This window comes from Mustela nigripes, chromosome 12 (assembly GCF_022355385.1).
Source record: "Mustela nigripes isolate SB6536 chromosome 12, MUSNIG.SB6536, whole genome shotgun sequence".
Classification (NCBI taxonomy): Eukaryota; Metazoa; Chordata; class Mammalia; order Carnivora; family Mustelidae; genus Mustela; species Mustela nigripes.
In genome coordinates, this window is record NC_081568.1 from 156,533,023 (window position 1) to 156,551,806 (window position 18,784).

At 55.9% G+C, this 18,784-nt stretch overlaps 2 protein-coding genes across 2 annotated transcripts; both read left to right on the forward strand.

Annotated features, from left to right (window-relative positions):
- The first annotated feature begins 1,217 nt into the window (after positions 1-1,217).
- RNF187 (ring finger protein 187) lies at positions 1,218-10,470 on the forward strand. The gene is made up of 7 exons (XM_059416431.1): positions 1,218-1,235; positions 2,459-2,559; positions 6,958-7,087; positions 7,427-8,068; positions 9,355-9,447; positions 9,599-9,820; positions 10,151-10,470. The coding sequence occupies exons 1-7, from the start codon at positions 1,218-1,220 to the stop codon at positions 10,151-10,153; spliced, it is 1,209 nt and encodes a 402-aa protein (XP_059272414.1). The 3' UTR covers positions 10,154-10,470.
- A 1,203-nt stretch (positions 10,471-11,673) lies between these two features.
- Positions 11,674-15,696, forward strand: LOC132027675 (uncharacterized). The gene is made up of 4 exons (XM_059416432.1): positions 11,674-11,721; positions 14,108-14,241; positions 14,497-15,116; positions 15,508-15,696. Exons 1-4 carry the CDS (start codon positions 11,674-11,676, stop codon positions 15,585-15,587), a joined length of 882 nt encoding a protein of 293 aa, XP_059272415.1. The 3' UTR covers positions 15,588-15,696.
- Positions 15,697-18,784: the final 3,088 nt, after the last annotated feature.

Below are 18,784 nucleotides of genomic sequence, written 5' to 3' on the forward strand. Positions count from 1 at the left end.
CCCAGGGAAACCTTTTACTTACTTACCAATTTAATATAAAAGAATAGAACTCAGGGACAGCCAGATGGAAGAAACATGCAGGAAAAGAGATTTTACCCACTTACTCGGGGCACCTGATATACCTTAGACCCTGTGATGACAAGCAGAGAAGGATATGGAGCTATAATCCCAAGAGAGCAAAGCCACAGGGAATGACAGCCCAGCCACACAGGCGGCAGCTCCCTGCACTGAGCTCTTCTGCAGAGAGGATATAACCCAGGCACTGACAGGCGGGTGACACCGACTTCAGGGATGCAGGCAAGTAAGATGAAGCCCCAGAAAAAAGGTGGGACAGAGTGAGCGGCTCCGTATCCATGGACAGTTAGGTCTCAGCCGTCCCTTCCGTGCTCACCCTGGGCTCCATCCCCGAGACAGTAAAGCTGTATGAGGGAGCTGTGATGTGCCTGGATCTCCTTGCTCCAGGGGTAGGCAGTGGAGAAGGGGCAACCCCAGGTGCCCTTGGCCCCAAGGGCAGCCCCCCCCTCCAGTGTCCCATCTCTTTGCCCATTGGGCAGGGAGTAGATGGCTTCTCACCTTGGGGACACTCTTTTTTCCAGCATCTGGGTTTCCTGAAGTTGTGAGCAGCCCCCAGTAGGGATCATCCTCCCAGAGGACCTGGGCCATGGAGGCTAAAGCGGCCAGGCTGTAGGGCAGCCGGCGACTATGCTGGTCTCTGGCCCTTCCTTCGCTCCCTTCCCTCTAGCCCTTTTGTCCACTAAACCTGTGTTACGGACCACGGAAGAGGCTACCTTCAGAAGTTCAGGCAGGAGAGCTTCTGAAGCTGCCTTTCGATGTTGCCAGGGCTAACTGGGTGAGGAATCAGTTGGTCCTTTCAAGGTATTGAAAGTCGGCCAGCCTCCGATTCAGGGTCCAAGCTGGGATGGGCACTTAGAGCTTCCCTGAGCCTTTCCTGGGGTCCTTATTTACTGTGGCCATTTTGCTATAAATTATAACCCATATATTGAATTATATGGATTGAGCTCTACTCTGTTTCAAGCCTTCCAATAGTGAGATGGAATTGTGATCTTTTGCCCATCTAGAGGAAAGACAGACTGACAATCCTTTGGAGCTATAGGCGTCCCTGCCGAACCCCAAATCACCCTGGAGAGCCTGGGACCCAGATATATCCTATGAAACTCCCCACTGCTGTTTCCGCTGCAGAAAAGCATCCCTGACCCATGAACCTCTTCGGCCTGGTGAGCCTCCCCAAGAGGGACCCCCAACCACCCTCCCCCTTCACAGATGTGTGTTGTCTCGCAAGATGGGGAACTGTCTTCCCTGTTCTAAGATCATATGGAGTCTGGAAAATCAATGTTTCCTATTTCTTTCTCCTTCCCAATCTTTCCCACTAAGCCAATGATCCCATCAAAGATGGGACATCAAAGGGACAAAGGGGCCATCCCTCTCCCATGTCTCAGTGGTGAGAGGAGGAGTGGAGGGTATTTGAAAATTATGGGGTCTCCTTGCAGATGGCTTGGGAAGAAAGCATAGGAGGTACAGGAGAAGTGGGGCAGGGACCAGGAGGGCGGATAGATACAGGCAACAGATGCCTATCTCTGGAGAGCATAGAAAATTAAGGACGGGTGGAAGGTCTTTTTTTTTTTTTTTAAGATTTTATTTATTTATTTGACAGAAAGAGATCACAGGTAGGCAGAGAGGCAGAGAGAGAGAGAGAGGAAGGGAAGCAGGCTTCCTCCTGAGCAGAAAACGCGATGTGGGGCTCAATCCTAGGAGCCTGGAATCTTGACCTGAGCGGAAGGCAGAGGCTTTAAGCCACTGACACACCCGGGTGTCCCCAAGGACTCTTTTTAAATCATGTGCCTTCTCCGGTACTGCACCCCAAAGTCCAGGTCTATTATAAAGAAATAAATCAAGCAGAGAGAGTCAATTATCATATGGTTTCACTTATTTGTGGAGCATAACAAATAGCATGGAGGACATGGGGAGTTAGAGAGGAGAAGGGTGTTGGGGTAAATTGGAAGGGGAGATGAATCATGAGAGACTATGGACTCTGAAAAACAATCGGAGGGTTTTGAAGTGGCAGGGGGGTGGGAAGTCGGGGTACCAGGTGGTGGGTATTATAGAGGGCACGGATTGCATGGAGCACTGGATGTGGTGAAAAAATAATGAATACTGTTTTCCTGAAGAACAACAACAACAAAAAAGTAGGGGAACAGCGGAGGTAGAGGTAGGAGCAGAGAAACAGTGAAGGCCAGGACACACGGCACGGCCCCGCGACCCTGCCGACCCCGCGCGATCCCAGGAACCCTAAAAGCCAACCTCTCGCAAAAGCAGTCAGACGTTTCGTGCTAGTCACAGCGAAGGCTCACAGGGCACAAGGGTGGAGCGGGCTACTTAGGACAGAGGGAGAGCCCCTACACCCGCACTTCTGCCTCTGTGCTTCCACTTTCCCGCCCAGCTCCCGTCCTGCCTCTCCGCGGGTCCTACTCCCGGGGGTCTCGACCTGCCCGCAGCCAGGTCGGACCTTCCCATCAAGCACCGGGAACCCGCCATGCAAATGTATGATAATGAGGTCGCATTGGCGGTGACTGGGAGAGCGCATGCGCGGCCTGGGGGGGCGGGCGGTCTCGCTTGTGGCGCCCTCCTGGCTGGTGGCCCTCTGCGTCCCGCTCCTGTCGTGGCAATGAAAGTTAACTATTCTGATTCATTTTCCGTGGGCCAAATGGGACCTTTGCACCGAGTCCGATTTTTTTTTCTGAAGGGACGTCTCCCGTAGACGTGGGGTCGAACTGACGCCCCCAAGATCAAGAGCCCTGCGTCCCCAGCCAGCAGTCCATAAACTCCCTACTGTCCTCTGCAGCAGAGCTGGCAGGGCCTGTGCCCTCCCTCTGCGCCGCCTGGTTGGCGAGAACAGAACTTAAAGGAGGACGACCCCAAAGGCCATATAACACGTCAAACACGCGCGGGGAAGGCGGGAGAACTCTTACCGGCGTGAACAGCGTGGGTGAGGAAGAACCTGTTTCCTCTACCCTTCTGAAGGTCGTTGGCTGGGACCCCAGAATGAGCCCAACAAAGTAAAGTAAACACCCTAAGGATCCGTACCCGTGGGGCACATCCCTTGAAGGAGACCCGGGTGATGACGAACTGGGGATTGGTTAATCCCCAATCCCAAGGGATTGTTAGGACCGGGGCGTGGGTTGGAACGATGCCTTTGCAGAGAAGTGACAGGAGAAAAGGAAGGACGGCGAGCTGGGGCCAAGCGGACATCTGATCTGGGGACACCATATAAGGCCCAATAGTGTAGGTCCGTCTGGGGGACCCACCCCCTGTGTTCCTCAGGCCCTGGAACTGCTTGCTCATTCCTCATGAGTGTCTGCCTCTAGGCCAAGGAGGAAGCTATGGGCAGGCCTCTTCCTGCTGCTTCTGTAGCTCAAAATCCTCTTCATGCCAAAGTGGCCCCCACTGGGGGCCTGTTCTATTTACACCCTTCAGAATCCTTTCCTTATGTCCTCTTGGTCTACTTTTGGGTCAAAATCAAACTCCTTTGTCACAGTCTTACGGACAATACTCAAGAGTTTTTCATCATTGCCAGTGGAATCCCGAAACATTTTTTATGAATCCATTTAGAATAGGATCTTGAGAGAAAGGGAAGTGGGTCAGAATGCAGCCAGCTGAGTCAGGAGTACCGCCCATTTGTGGGGAGGCATTCTCTTAGTTAGTGCTTTGGGATCAGTGTGGTGGGAATTCAAGACAGCCAGAGCCTGGACAGTCCTGCTGTCTTGTGGGTGTTCATGCAATGTAATTCTGAGCAGTAATCCATATCACCACCCACTCTGATTCTGCTTCAAATCTAGAAGGGACTTTTCCGTTTTCTGGGTGGTTTAGAGGGAGAGCCTATTCAGCTTCTCTGCCCTGTCCACCCAACGCGTGTCCTGAAATAGCAACTGGGAAATCTCTCACCTAGAGGGTGCAGAGGGCCGGGGTGGGGGTGGGGTTGGAGAAATGCCAGGGGATCCCTTTAAGCCTGTCTTGGGAAGTGAGGAAGCCATACAATGCAATTTGGATTCTGATGGTCCTAAAGGGTGATGGGCTACTGTGGGGTCTTTAACCCGCAGGGGCTAACACGATCCTTGGGTAGAATTCACTGAAATTGTACAAAGCACCTGGTATCACAGAGAATGGCTTGACGGTGGGGAAAGTCCACATTAGCATTTGGCACAGAATTAGGGACTATGAGACAATATTTGCTAGTCCTTATTCCCAGAAATCTCTCTCACACACATTTTCTTTCCCTTTTTAAAAATTTACTAGTTTTGGGTGCCTGGGTGGCTCAGTGGGTTAAGCCTCTGCCTTTGGCTCAGTTCATGATCTCAGGGTCCTGGGATCGAGTCCCGAATCGGGCTCTCTGCTCAGCAGGGAGCCTGCTTCCTCCCTCTTCTCTCTGCCTGTCTCTCTGCCTGCTTGTGATCTCTGTCTGTCAAATAAATAAAATCATTAAAAAAATTTTACTAGTTTCAGGGGTAGAATTTAGTCATGCATCAGTTGCATTTAACACCCAGTACTCATTCCATCACATGCCTGCCTTCATGCCTATCCCCTAGCTACCCCATCCCTCCAAGCCACTCCCCTTCAACAACCCTCAGGTTTCCTACAATTAAGAGTCTCTTTTGATGTGTCTCCCTCTATGCTTTCATCTTATTTTTTTCTATCCCTTCCCCTATGTTCATCTGTTTTGTTTCTTAAATTCCACATATAAGTGAAATCGTATGATTATTATCTTTCTCTGACTGACTTATTTGGCTTAGCATAATACCCTCTGGTTCCATCCATGTCGTTGTAAATGGCAAGACTTCATCCTTTCTGATTTCTGAGTAATATTCCATTATATATATGGGCCACATCTCTATCCATTCATCTGTTGATGGACATCTGGACTCTTCCCATAGTTTGGCTACTGTGGACATTGCTGCTATAAACTTTGGGGTTTAACTCATGCACACATTTTCAAATGGATGGCTACAACTTCCTCATTCTCTATGAGTGGAAATTTGGAGGTCCCCCCCAAAATAGTGATGTGACAAAATTTCTCCAAACCAAACCAAGACAAATCAGGAAAAGCTTTATTTCCATTTTGACTTATTTTAATAGAACATATTTTTAAAAAAGGATTTCCAAAGGTTTTGAGAAATCTGAAGGTCCTTACATTGCCTAATGGTCTCCCAGAAACAATACTTGCAAAATCCAGGTTTTGGGAGTCTGCTAAATTAACAGTGAAGAAAAGTCTTCTTTTATGTTTCTAGTTCTTAGTAACTAGTCAGAGTGTTTTCTTCCCCCTCACATCTGTGTTCTGAACAGAAGATTCTAAACAGCTGTGTTTTGACTTCAAAAAGGAAAGAAAACTCTGTTGTAATAGAAACGTAATAGAAGAAAAGAATCTATTGATGTAGATTGATGTAATAGTAGGCAACAAATGAGAATTAGGCAAGATGAGACATTTCCAATATCCAACCTCATCAGCTGGGGGTGCCCTATAGAGACAGACAGGCTGGTATCTCAACTGAGAGGCCTGGACCCAGAGTTCTCCTCTCAGGGGAGACTTCCAGCTGACCATCCCCATAAGGGCCCTATTAATAGGGCAGATGACTGGGTCTGAAGTCAAACATCTGTTCGCCTAGGAGGAGTGAGCTGCATTTCCATGTGTTCATGTTTCTGCTGGGGTTTTAGAACATAAATGAGGTTCGGTGGGGTGAGATCTGGAGCTGATGACCCAAGAAAGAATTCTTGAGATGTCTTTGGGGCAAAATGGTGGTTTACAAAAGCATGGGACAGGACCCATGGGCAGAAAGAGCTGCTGCCCAGGGGTCTTGAGGAATGGCTGACTATATGCTTGGGAGTTGGGGGAGGTAAGGAAAAGGGAGGCTTCATGAGGATTTTTGTATATTAAAGAAGACTCACAGGATACCAGAGGCCTTGTTATTGTCAGGTTAAGGCCGTTTTCCACTCTAGCAAGGCATGAACGGTAAGACCTTTGGGAGCTTCTGGAGGGACACTACATTTTGTCCATCCGCTTCAAGTATCTGTCCATGGGCTACACTATAAAGACATTTAATTGTGTCTACATTCTCTTCTGGAAGCTAGGTTATTGATTGAAATGCTTTGTTCTTGTAGATTGCTAAGACATGTGTAAGCTGAGGGAGACTTAGGTCTTGTAGGATTGTGAGCTCTGTAACTATTTGGTTTTCCTTTAGGGCAGCCAGGATGATGTATGTAAATAACCAGGCTTCTAAGGTTATTCACACAGTCTCACAAGCAACATTCCTTAGCGTGACTGTGTGTGCATGTCCCTGTGGCTGGCTCACTTCTCACTACCTGTGGTGGGACATATCCCAGAAACATCTAGCTACACAGAACAATCTACCCAGCAACTGCTTTTTTCTGTGAACTGACAGATCCTAGGGGGATGGTGGGAAGGGTGGGTGTGTGCTGTTTCTCCATTATATTTTTCTGTACCAAATTTCAATTTTATCAAAAGCCCTCTTAGCTTTTCTCTCCCCTACGTTCTTAATTTACCGAGCAGATCGGGTATGCTGGGCTTGAAACCCTCTTCTGACCATTACTGCACAGAACCAACCTTAGTTTACTAATTACACTTCTCATTTGCTGCCTTCTTAGTTCTGTGTCAAAATCTTAAGAACATATTAAACTGGAAGCAATGAAACTCAGAAGATTTTGCATTCAAATGGAGTAACAAGTGAATCTTTTTAAAATTTAAAAATTATGTAGTGCTAAATCACAGTGAGTTTTTAATTTTAACTGTGTGCTTTGTTGTTTTCGAAATAAAAGCGAAACAGAGCTCCATTTTTAATTTATTTTTTCTTTCTCTCTAAAGAAATGCTAATAAAAGTCCCGGGCCGGTAGCTCCGGGTCTCACTGGACCTCTTCAGTCCCCGCCTCTAGACTCTTCCACCAAAACCTGCGCGAGGCGCTGGACGGGAGGCCCGTTGCCCCGGGGACAGGGCGGTGGGCCGAGCGGGCGGGTTCCCGCGAGGAGGCGTGTGCACGGCGGGTGTACGGGGAAAGAGCCCACGCGAGGACGCACGTGCACGGGGAAAGGAGCCTCGCGTGGCGGCGCGTGCACAGCGGTTGCACGGGAGGAGCCCCCCTCCCCGTCTCCAGCTCCGCCCCAACCCCGCGTGGGCGGGGGGGCTCCTCAGCTCAGGTCCTAGCAGCTTACAAAAGACTCTTTCAACGGAGCCTTCATACACTAGTAAGCCAGTTTCCCTTTTGTCCGCGAGTCACGGACGGGGTAAGTGGAGATCCTGGTAAGGTTTCAGGACGCGAAGCTGTGGGCCGGCCGCGACGGGGTGTGGAGTGCTCTGCCGCCAGGACCATACGAGAAGCGCTTCCCTGCCAGGACCCGGAATAGGCGGCGCGTACCCCTGCCAGGACCTGGGGCCGGGAGCGCCGCGGCCGGGAACTCCGAGCGCCGAGTACACCGCTGCCAGGACCCGGCGCGCGGCGCCCCGCCGTCCCCGCCCCGCGCGGCCCCGTCGCCATCCTAGTGCCGGCCCTCGGCTCTCCGGCCGCGGTCTCCGTCCCCGTCCCTGCAGTCCGCCGCGTCCCCGGCCTCGCCCGCCCTCCGGCCGCGCCCTCCCCGAGGGCCCCCGCCGCCGCAGCCCTGGCGCTCCCCGCGGGCCCCGCCGAGGCCTCCTGCGCCCTGTGCCAGCGCGCGCCCCGAGAGCCGGTGCGCGCCGACTGCGGCCACCGCTTCTGCCGGGCGTGCGTGGTGCGCTTCTGGGCCGAGGACGACGGGCCCTTCCCGTGCCCCGAGTGCGCGGACGACTGCTGGCAGCGCGCCGTGGAGCCAGGCCGCCCGCCGCTCAGCCGCCGGCTGCTGGCGCTCGAGGAGGCGGCCGCGGCGCCCGCGCGCGACGGCCCGGCGTCCGAGGCGGCACTGCAGCTGCTGTGCCGCGCTGACGGGGGTCCGCTGTGCGCCGCCTGCCGCATGGCCGCAGGCCCCGAGCCGCCCGAGTGGGAGCCGCGCTGGAGGAAGGCGCTGCGCGGCAAGGTGCGCGCGGCGGGCGACCTGTGCGCGGAGCGTCCGCGTCCTCATCCACGTCCCCAGCGCGGGTCCCCGTCCCGGACGCGGCCCTGTGCCCCTTCCCCACCCTCCGCTGGTGTCCGGTCCCCCACCTCCAACTCGGGTCCCCGATCCCCGGGCGGTGCCCTGTCCCCCTTCCCGGCCCCAGGATGGTGCCCTCTCCCCCCCTCCCCTCTCCCGCCCCACTCCCCGCCAAGCTGGGGTCCTGTCTCCCTTCCCCAACTCGAGTCCCCGCCCCCAGACGGTGCTCTGTACCCCTTCCCCCGCTCTTAGGGGCTGTCCCATCCCCGGACGGTGCCCTGTCACCCCCTCCCTCCAGACGGTGACGGTTTCCCCCTTCCCTACTCTGAGCTGGTGTCCTGTCAGCCACCCACAGTCATCCTCATGTACCATCTTCGGATTGTTGTACCCCTCCCCCCATCGGAAGAAAGCGTCTCTCTGCTGGCCCTGCCCCCATACCTCGCCCCCCAGCACCTCCTTGCCCTGCCTCCGGGTGTGACGTCACTCTGCCGCAGGGTTCCCACCCCCCCACCCCTCTCCCTGTGCCCCTTGAGATTCTGTCTGGTGGACCAGGCAGTGAGCCTGGCTGTCAGCCGCTGGGGTCCAGGGCACACACCTCCCCTCACTCAGATCGCGTTCTCCCTTGCTCTCAGCGACCCCCCCTCCCGCCCCCAAGTCTGGAAACCTTTGCTGTGCTGTCGACACTGGGGAGAAACCGGCTGTTGGAGAGGGGGGTTGTAACTGGGGCCCTGGACAACCCCCATGGAGGTGGGTCACAACATTATTTCAGAGTAAAGACAGCCGGAATGTCCATACGCACAGAGACTGTGTGTGTGTGGTCCCGCCCACCCCGGGGAGGACAGGTGGTGGGTCCTGGGGTCCCTGTGAGCACTGGGGGTGGCCCTGGCGGGTGGCGGGCAGGGGCTGCACTGGGGCTGCAGCCGGTGGACAGGTGGGCTGGAGCTGGGCTCTGCTGTTGGGGGACCCTAGGCCTGGGGTCCATGCCCCCTTGAGAGGCCACTCAGCATTGCTCCCTTGGTGACTGTAACACTGGGGACCCCAGAACGTAGTCCTCCTCCAGTTGCCTGGTTGCAGTCTTAGCAGGTGTTTCCCCACCCGAGTTTCTTCTGGAGAGAGCTTCGCAGAGCTGCTGAGTTTTCTTGTGCAGACCCTGACCGGTCTGCCCCTGGATACTGCTCGTGGGACCCTCGGGGCCTCTGACCACACCCCCAGTAACCAGCGTGTCTTTCCAGGAGAACAAGGGGTCTGTGGAGATCATGAGAAAGGACCTGAAGGACGCACGGGACCTGCACGGCCAGGCGGAGTCTGCTGCCGCCGTGTGGAAGGCAAGTGGCAGAAGGCCTGCCTGCGGTCAGCCCAAGGAGGGGCCCCTGACCCCGCCAGGCAGGGATGCAGCTTTTCCCCCCGAGGTGGGCGGGGGCGGGAGGCCCCAGGTGTCTGGCGGGGACACAGGTGAGCTCCCTTCCTGGCCTGCAGGGACACGTGATGGACCGCAGAAAGAAGGCCCTGACTGACTACAGGAAGCTGCGGGCCTTCTTTGCTGAGGAGGAGGAGCGCTTTCTGCAGGAGGCCGAGAAAGAGGATGGGTCCATGGAGGACGAGGACGCTGACCCTGCAGACCGCTTCGGGTCGCTGCTGCAGGTGGTGTCCGAGCTGGAGAGGAGGCACCGCAGCCTGGGTCTCAGCATGCTGCTGCAGGTGGGCAGCCCGGGAGGGGGATGGCCTCACCCCAGCTGCCTGGCTCCTGCTAGGGGCTGCACTGTAGGTATAATGGACCTGGGAGACCCTGGCCTCCACACACCCTCTCACCTGAGGGCAGGTCTGGCAGCACCTGTCCCTCCCTCCTCTGGTCCCCCAGGTGCCATTCTGATTCTTTAAAGGCCAAGGGAGTGTAATGGCCATGATAAGGCTCTGGCTGTGGGGACATGTGTGGGGCTGGGGGGCCTGGCAGGGGCTGGGTCCCCTCTCATGGCCTGGGTCCTGGCACAGCAGCTGCCTCTCTCTCCACCTCCACCCTTCCCCCTGCAGTGATGTCCTGCCTCCCCGTGCTGGCTCCAGGCCCTAGAAGCTGCGTCCACCCTGGCCTGGCCCCCAGCAGCTCCTCCATCTCCGCCTTCTGGACACACAGTGTGCTCCATCCATGAGGGTCTGCACCTAGGTGCCCACGTGGGACACGGACCACCAGTGCCCGCCTCGGGTTCAAGACCATGTCCTTCAGCAGTGTCCCTGTCCCCTTCTCTGGGAGTCCATGTCCCCCAGGCTGTAAACGTTTTACCATAGAGACCTGTAACAGGGGTGTGCTCAGCCCCAATGTGTCACGATTCTGCATAAAGCTCTTGTTGCTGCCACTGAGTCTGATTGGCCTGGTGTCTCCGGGGCCCATGGTTGTCCCTGGGCAGCCTGGATCTTCCAGACCTGGTACTCACCCCCTGGAAATGCCACCCACAAAGGGGCTGCTCCAGGGGTTGTGCAGACCGTGTGTGCATCGGGCATGCCCACTAAGGGTACATTTGCGGTGTCCATGGAGACAAAGGGATGCTCACAACATCTGGGTGGGGTGAGGCGGGTAGGTAGGTCAGACTGGTTGTGGGCAGTAGCCCCCCCCACAGCCTGCACATCCAGCACCAGCTCTGTCTTCAGGGTCTTTGTGGGGTCTGTGTTCAGGGGTCCATGCCCTTGAAGCTCTGTGCCCCTGTCTGTTTCCCGGTGTCTTTGCTCAGCTGTGCTGCTTTCTGTCTGCACCATCTGCCCCTCCGGTGCTGTGGTTTTTCCCAGGGACCTGCCTTAGTGTTGGCCTCTGTCTACCCCTTCTGCATGTGCACCAATGGCTGCTGACCTGAGTGTTTTTCCTGGGGAAGCAGAGGAACCATGTGGGTGTGGGTCATTCTCAGGCTGGAACACAGTGTTTTCTCTTGCTCTGCTCCTGGCTCCCTTTGCTTCACATTTCCTCCACTAGACAAGCGTTCCAAGACCATGACTTGTGGTCCCGTTGTCAGTTTGTGCAAATGATGGCAAGGAAGGCCATGGGGACTTGGGTCCCACAGTGTGAACACATGGGGCCATTAAGGATGCTTGAGGCTGAGAGTTGGAGCACGCTGTGTGGTGCAAAATCAACAGGTGCATTTCCAGAGGTCTCCCAATCCTGGTTCTGTGGGTGTGGGGATGGTGTGCCTGGCACATGGCCTGCCTCCCGGAGCCCCTTCACCCCTCCCCCAAGACATCTTGCTTCAGCTGCTTTGCCTGGCGTCCCTCCTCCTGTCTGCTCCGCTGCCTGGCCAGTCTCCAGAGAGACCCTGTGTCCACCCTGCATAATAAAGGGGGCTACTGTAGATGGGACTTGTCCTGATGGGACCCATGCCTCCACTGAGTGGCATTGGGGACACTTGTCATCCTGGGCAGTGCTAGGGGTGTCCCTGTCCTAGAGGAGTATGGGGACTGGGAGGGGCAGGCACTGGAGGAAGCCACCTGTCTGTGTCCAGCAGGCCAGGAACATCCCAGTGTGGCCTGCTGTTGATTCCAGCCAGACGCGCTGCCCCCTTGTTAGCTCCTTCATGCGCCTGGGTGAACGCTCCCCGCTGGCTGCCCTGGACGACTCCGGCGTGAGCCCCCGGTCCCTGTGGAATAGTGTTGTTCCTCCAGATGTCTGCCAGCCTGAGCAAAAGAATGAGTTACAGACAGTGGATTGTCTTTACTAGCTCCTGCCCGGGGACGCAGCTGTGCAGGGGCCTGGTGAGCGCTCCGCAGTCCCTGCTCCTGGCTGGTCCCAGGACGCTGGTCCCAGGACCCAGCGGCACAAGGGGAGGGAAGCTGGGCTGGGCTCTGCGTGGACTGGGAGCAGTAGAGGTTTGCTGCACCAATGGGGGGGGGGGGGCGCGCCTCCGGTTCCTTCATTCCGAGCACTGGGGCGTTTCCCTCCACTTCCCGTTACCCATCCAGGTGCAGTGGGGATGTCTAGCGTGTTTGCTCAGGATCCAGGGGAGCAGGGAGACGCACTGTGTGGAGGACATGAGGTGGAGTGCAGCAGCATAGGGAAGGATCCCTGCATCTTGTGGTGCTCCAGGACATCCCCGGGGAAGGGCAGTGAGGTGAGGCCCCAGCACCCGGCCTGGAAGTGAGAACCCCAGAGGACAGGAGTCAGAATGTGGTGAGGGGTGGTGGGCTGGAGCCACCGTTTGGGAGCTGGGCCTGAGTGTCAGGACATAGGAGTGTCAGGCCAGCTGGGAGGTCAGGGGGACTCTGAGCCCAAGACCCAGCCCCTGTGGCTCAGGAATGTGCCAGAGCACTCCCAGAGCTCACTGAAGGCCATCATGCTCACCCGGACGGCATATCAGGGAGAGGAGATGGGTTACCCTGAACCAAACGAAGAGCCAGGACAGAGTTCAGGACAGGTGCCAAACACGGACATGCCAGGGCATCAGGACAGTGTGTGACCACCCCTGTGGACCGTGGCCCACTGGGAGATTTCTGATTGGGACTTTGAGAGGGCATGCTGACACCACACTGACCCCAGGAGATCAAGCTGAGGACCAAAGAAAGCCCCCACCCCACGTGACTTGGGCAGACCACCTGGGGTGGCCCCTGGTTCCGGTAGGGCACCCCAGGGGTCCAGTTTAGAGGTCCCCTCCAAGCAGCGACTACACAGTGGGCCATGTGCTACCCTGTGACACCACCTCATCCCTGGGGCAGGCATGGTTTTGAATGATCGAATTCTGTGTGCAAGGTTGAGAGGCTGGATGAGACCCTGTCCAGGTGACTGAGGCAGCTGAAAGTCAGGCAGGGCTGGTTGTCAGCATGGGGGCTGAGCAGTGTAGCTCGTTCTGCTGAGACACTCACGCAGGGTGTCCTGACCCAATGTGGATGCCTAAGACCAGCAGAGATGTCCAGGGAGAGGCCAGTCTGTCCATGGTGTCCCCACTGCTGCCCCGGCACTGCTGCTGGCTTCTCAACCACTAGCTGCCACATATTGTGAGATTTAGGGCAGGATGACCGAGGGCCTAGTGACCCCACTTGCAGATGCTACGTTCCACAGATGTCCTCTCCAGGCCCTCAGGGTTAGGCACAGGCAGACATTGGGTGCACTGTCCTTGTTGCGGGGGAGGTGGGAGCGTGCAGGGCAGACTCCATTGCCCCTCACTGGGCAGGTGGGAGTTCCACAGCCCTGGGGACACATGGGAGCTGGACACGGGATGACCTGCAGTGGCTTCGGCACCGTGCTGAGTCATGAAGAAAAAACAAGTGGAGTACAAGACCAAGTGTGATTTACCTAAGTTTCAAATGCAAGCACACAGAACAATTCAAGGTTGCAAAGACACTCAGAACTCATCGGTGGCACGTGGTGCCTGTGCAGAGGGGAAGGCGGGATCTCAGAAGAGTAGAAAAGGAGCCAAGGTGGGGACCCTGGGTGGCTTCGCTGAAGACCCTGCCTTTGGCTCAGGTCGTGGTCCCGGGGTCCTGGGATTGAGGCCGCGTTGGGGTCCCTGCTTCTCCCTCCCTGGCTGCTGCTCCCCCTGCTTGTGCTCTCTTTTTTTCTTTATAAAGGAAAAGGAAGGAAGGTGACAGACTAGGGATGGCATGTGGAGGGGAAAAGGCACGTCCCCAGCTCAGAAAGAAGGGGTCGTTCAGAATAGTTCAGGTCACTTAAGGCCAGTTTGGGATTTCTGTACCCAGTACTATCGCTGCAAGGAGCGCCCTATCCATGTGTGTGTGTACACCTATGCACGTACCGCCTTATCCGCTTGTGTACACCTGTGCACGTGTGTGTAGTGCGTGTGCGTGCACGCGCAGGGAGCCTCTGGAAGGCGGTATGACCCTAGAGAAGGCTGGGGTCTTCCATACACGAGCACAGAACACTGATGCCCCCGTGCAAGGACGCCGGCTCAGGCCTGCAGCCTCCGCGGCACCACGTCGTGCAGCCACCACCTCGTTCCAATTACGGGGACCCCCTCTGAACTCCCCACTTTGACGCTGCCTCGGCGGCTGTGCTAGGCCGCCTTTCAGAACCGCCTTTCAGACCCGAGGCCGGGCCGCCGGTTCCGGAAGCCATGGGCCCGGGCCCCCTGCGGCTCTCGGGAACGGCAGGAATCTAGACACAGTTCCCGGGGCACTCGCAGCCCTGCCCGGTGCACGCCCACGCGTCCTCAGCGGAGGCCCCACACAAACCAAGGCTTCCCGGAACCGAGGGCGACCAATCCATGCGCGCCCACAAGGCTAGCCGGCCCGCGGCTCCTCCCCACCAGCGGCCCGCGAGGTCGCCGAACGCTCCGCCTGTAACTGAGGAAGCCGGAGGCACCTGACTCCCAGAGACGCACACTTCTCCTGCGCACGCGCGCCGGGAGCGCCCGGAGGAGAGGTTCTCGGGCTGTATGCAAATGAAGCTACTTCCTAGGTCTCGTCTGGCTGGACAAGCTGCGGGCCCGTCGTCGCGGAGCGGCCAATGGGGCTCCCGGACGGCACGGTGCCCGCACCTCATTGGTGAGCGCTGCATGCCGCGGCAAGCTCCCACTATATAAGGCCTCCAGCCCGCCCGGGCTCGCGGTTGTGCGGTATTGGAGAGCGGGGAGGGAAGGTGCAAGCCGGGAAGACGGCGTGCGTCGTCCTGCAGCGCCTGCAGCCGGCCGTCAGCAGTGTGGGGGCGTCCTGCCCGACCGATGTCCAGGCCCTGCTGCGGGTGGGTCTCTCGGCTCTCGTCCGTCCTTGCCCTTCCTTGTCTTTGTCCACCTGAAGTACCCGAGCCAGGGGTGGCCAAGAAGGCCAAGGAAAACATCTCCCCCCTCGCTCACTCCCTTTGTTCCCACCTTGCGTTGGAGGCTTAACAGCCAGGAGCCTTCAGCTGGTGGCATCTTGGTCCTTCCAGGTGCCTGTGGCCGGGAATGGCTTGGCACAAGTGATTCCGGAGCGGGCACTTACTCCAGTCTCGGGCGCGCGGCCCAGTACCGCCGGTGGGGTCCGCCGTGTGCCTGGCTGGGAGAAGATGGGCGCGTGAGCGCCGGGAAAGGTAAGGCCGGAAAATGTGTGGGTTTCCAGGATGGTTCCTGGTGCACAGGGGCCACAGCTGTTCTTAGCAGGACACAGAAACTGCGGGCGACCTACCTCTGGACTGCTGACCTCCAGCCCCAGTCTCACAGGTCTGAGCCCTTCCAGAATCTCCCAGTCACGTGGGCCTGGTACTGACCAGTTCTTGATTAGAACAAAGTCTGAGAAGTCCATAGGTGCCTGTTAGCGGAGTTCGCTGAGAAATCTCAGCAACAGGTCACCTGCCAGCCTGCAAAAAAACGGTTTAAAAACAAACAAAACCCAAATAGTTGTGGGGCCTTGCACCTGCCTCCTCCTGTGGTCTCCTGAGTCCCTTTCGCTCTGGCTTCTCTGGACCCTTCTGCATTCTGCAGGCAGATCCTGGACCCAAGACTTCCTGAAGCCTTTCTGCAGACCAGTGTGTGTCTCAGCCCCTGGCCAGACGGCTACTTGACTGTTTTCTTGCAGCAGTGGCTCCATTCTTGGTGTTTGTTCCCCAGCTGCCACTGGTCTGGCTTGTGCTGGATTTTGCCTTTGTGCCTCGTGGCGGTGTAATGAACTGTAGTTCGTTGCCGCCAGAACACTTGTGTGAGTGTTTATGCTTTGCCGAGGCACTCTGGGGTGACTCTTCCACGTGTGGTAGACGAGGCTGTCGTGGGGACACGTGAAAGCAGTGGTAGTGGCACCACACATAAACGGAATCTGTTTGCATGGTGGGTGCAGCGCCGAGAGTTCTGGGCAGGGCCGTGTGCTCCTCACCAGTGGTGATCCCACTGGGTCCTCCAGCTGCCTTCCACACTAGGGTCTTGGGACCAGGGACTCTCGTTTATCGGAAATGGACTCGAATCCGTGTGGGAGGCTCTTTGGGAAGGAATCTGGTCTGGATGTGAGACACCAGGAGTCCCTGGTACACACCCACATGCACAGAATTCCAGAGCATCACGGCTTCTGACGCTTCAGGCCCTCGTCAGTTTGGAGTCACAGAGGCAGTCAGACCTGTGATGCGTTCCAAGTCCCTCTACTTGGTGGGCAAGGCTCTAAGAGGTCAGGTGGGTTGGAAAGGCCCAGGGCAGGCAGACACAGGCCAGGAGAGTGCTGAGAGAGACAGCTCCTGCTAGTGCAACATGCAGAAATGTGCCACATGGGGGATGCAGATACCCAGTCATAGCATGTGGAAAAGCAGAACATGTGTGAGCTCAGAGCCTGAAGGCATATACCTGGACAGAAGGAGAATTTATGGCCAGCTGACCATCCGGTAAACCTCCCTGAGTTAAACTCTGGAGTAAGGGATTGCTATTGTGTGTGTGTGTGTGTGTGTGTGTGTGTGTGCGTGTGTGCACACGTGCTTTAGTTGGGATGAAATTCATATGACCAAAGTTAATCATGTCACTTTTGAAGAATTTATATGACACAAAGTTAATCATGTCACTTTTGAAGAATTTAAAGACAACCTATGGAATGGGAAAAATATTTGCAAACCATACTGATAAGGAGTTAAATATCCAAAACATACAAAAAACATACAACTCAGTAGTGAAAACAGAAACCAGTAAACAAACCCCCCTAATAACCCAATTAAAAAATGGACAGAGAACCCAAATCGATGTTTTTCAACAGAAGACATCCAAATGGCCAACAGACACTTGAAAAGTTCTCCACATCACTCGGCGTCAGGGAAATACAAACCCAACACGAGATACCACCTCGCACCAGTCAGAATGGCTAAAATTAACAAAGCAGGAAATGACAGGTATTGGCGAGGATGCAAGAAAGGGGAAACATCTTACTCTGTTGGTGGGAACGCAAGCTGGTGCAGCCACTCTGGAAAACACTATGGAAATTCCTCAAGACATTGAAAACTGAGCTACCCTATGACCCAGGAATTACACTTCTGGGAATAGATCCAAAGGCAAGGAAAACAAACTGGAAAGGATATCGGCACCCCGCATTCATAGTAGTGTTACCGAGAATAGCCGAGACATGGAAGCAGCCAAGTATCCGTGGACAGATGAATGGATAAAGACAGTGTGTATCTTTACACATACACGGTGGAATAGTGTTTCACCATAAAACCCTTGGAAGTCCCACCATCCCCAGCAGGGGTGGACCTTGGGGGCATCGTGCTAAGTGAGAGAGAGAAGTCAGACAAAGATAAAGACTGTATGGATGGAACAACAGGAAAGCAAAGGCCCCAGCTCAGAGAGAAAGGGATGGACCTGTGGCTCCCGGGGGGTTGGCGGCAAGGAGTAGGGGGGTTGGGGGGAGGGGAAGGCAGTCAAAAGGGACAGACTTAGAGTTAGGACACAAATCAGCACTAGGGATGGGATGTGCCATGTGATAAGTGTAGCTAACGCCAGTGTGGGAATATAGAGGCAAGTTAGTGGCTAATAGGGCTGCTCACCAGGAGGAACATTTTCCCTTTATTATGACTTTTTTGGCTGGATCTGTAGGAGAAGGTGTGTGTGGCTGTAGGTACTGAAATCAGGCCACCGTGCCGTGAGTCTTCAACCTGCACAGGGATGGATCTTTCAGCAAAACTGGAGGAAATATTAAAATAATGAGGTGTCACAAAAGAAGCAGAGTAAGCACTTGGGGGATGGGTGGACACTGGAACCCGCAGACCTTGCTGGCCAGGAGGTTCTGAAACAACCTTGCAGACCTTCCTTGTGACCTCCCTGGCCTTCCATGTCCTTGCATGTTGTTATAAAGAATTCTGGGCATGGAAGCAGCACCACGTGGCCTCATATTCTGGGCCCAGGAAGGAGGCTGCAGACTGGCCATGCAGGGGTCCTGGGGATGGCTGTCCCTCACAGCATCTTGGCTCAGCCCCCTGGAGCCTTTTCAGGAGGCCCACACATTTCAAACTCCAAGAAGCTGATGGTCTGGTTCCGGCTCTGCTCTGCTCTGTAGAATCCCTCTGAAGACTGCATGCTTGGTACCGTCTGTGAGCCTCCCCATGCGAAACCGTCTGTCAGGCCCCCATGGCTACTTGGAAGTCTGGGTCCTTGAAATCTACAGCCCAGTGTCCTGCAGAGGAAACCCCAGGTGGAATGCTGTCTCCTCCAGCAGCTGCTTCTGAGTTATAAGACCAAGACATGTGGAGAGGCTGGGCCTTGGGGGCAGTCCCCTTCCCGGAGACCTTCCTAGGAGCCCGAGCTGCCAGGGAAGGCAGAGTAGTACACAGAAAACCCAGGGGTCCCATTGGATCCCGGGGGGTCCCCGACCACGATTTCCATCCCGCTCAGCTGTGTTCTCCTTCAGGATGGGGTGGCTTTCTGGCCCATGGCTGAGCCGTCAGTGCCAATGGGCCCCAGCAGTACCCTGATGCCCATTTGCAAGGTTGGGTACAACAACAATGGCCAAGGACTTGGGACTCAGTGTGCGGTCTGCTGGGGGTCGTGTTGTTCCCCTTCTGGTGTTGTCCTACTCGGGTGAGATCCTGGCTTGGACTTGGGCTCAACCTCTTAACTGAGGGTCTCGTGCTAACGTTTTCCCTGAGATTAAGGGGTCAGAGACATGAGACCTGCTGACTGGGTCACTGTGGGGTCCCTAGATTGCTCCTGGCCCGTGTGATGCCGGAAGTCTGCCTGGAATTTATGGGAAGGGAATTTGCTGTCTCCTGGCCTGAGGGAGGGAGGTCAGCCTCCGTGT

Bases quoted from the DNA above. Each gene is read 5' to 3' on its own strand.
- LOC132027675 (XM_059416432.1), top strand. From the start codon at position 11,674: ATGCGCCTGGGTGAACGCTCCCCGCTGGCTGCCCTGGACGACTCCGGC. The intron at 14,242-14,496 runs GTGCACGCCCAC...ATGCAAATGAAG, and splicing joins GGCACTCGCAGCCCTGCCCG to CTACTTCCTAGGTCTCGTCT. The intron at 15,117-15,507 runs GTAAGGCCGGAA...TGCATTCTGCAG, and splicing joins GCGCGTGAGCGCCGGGAAAG to GCAGATCCTGGACCCAAGAC.
- RNF187 (XM_059416431.1), top strand. The intron at 7,088-7,426 runs GCGAGGACGCAC...GACCCGGAATAG, and splicing joins TGTACGGGGAAAGAGCCCAC to GCGGCGCGTACCCCTGCCAG. The intron at 8,069-9,354 runs GTGCGCGCGGCG...GTGTCTTTCCAG, and splicing joins GGAAGGCGCTGCGCGGCAAG to GAGAACAAGGGGTCTGTGGA.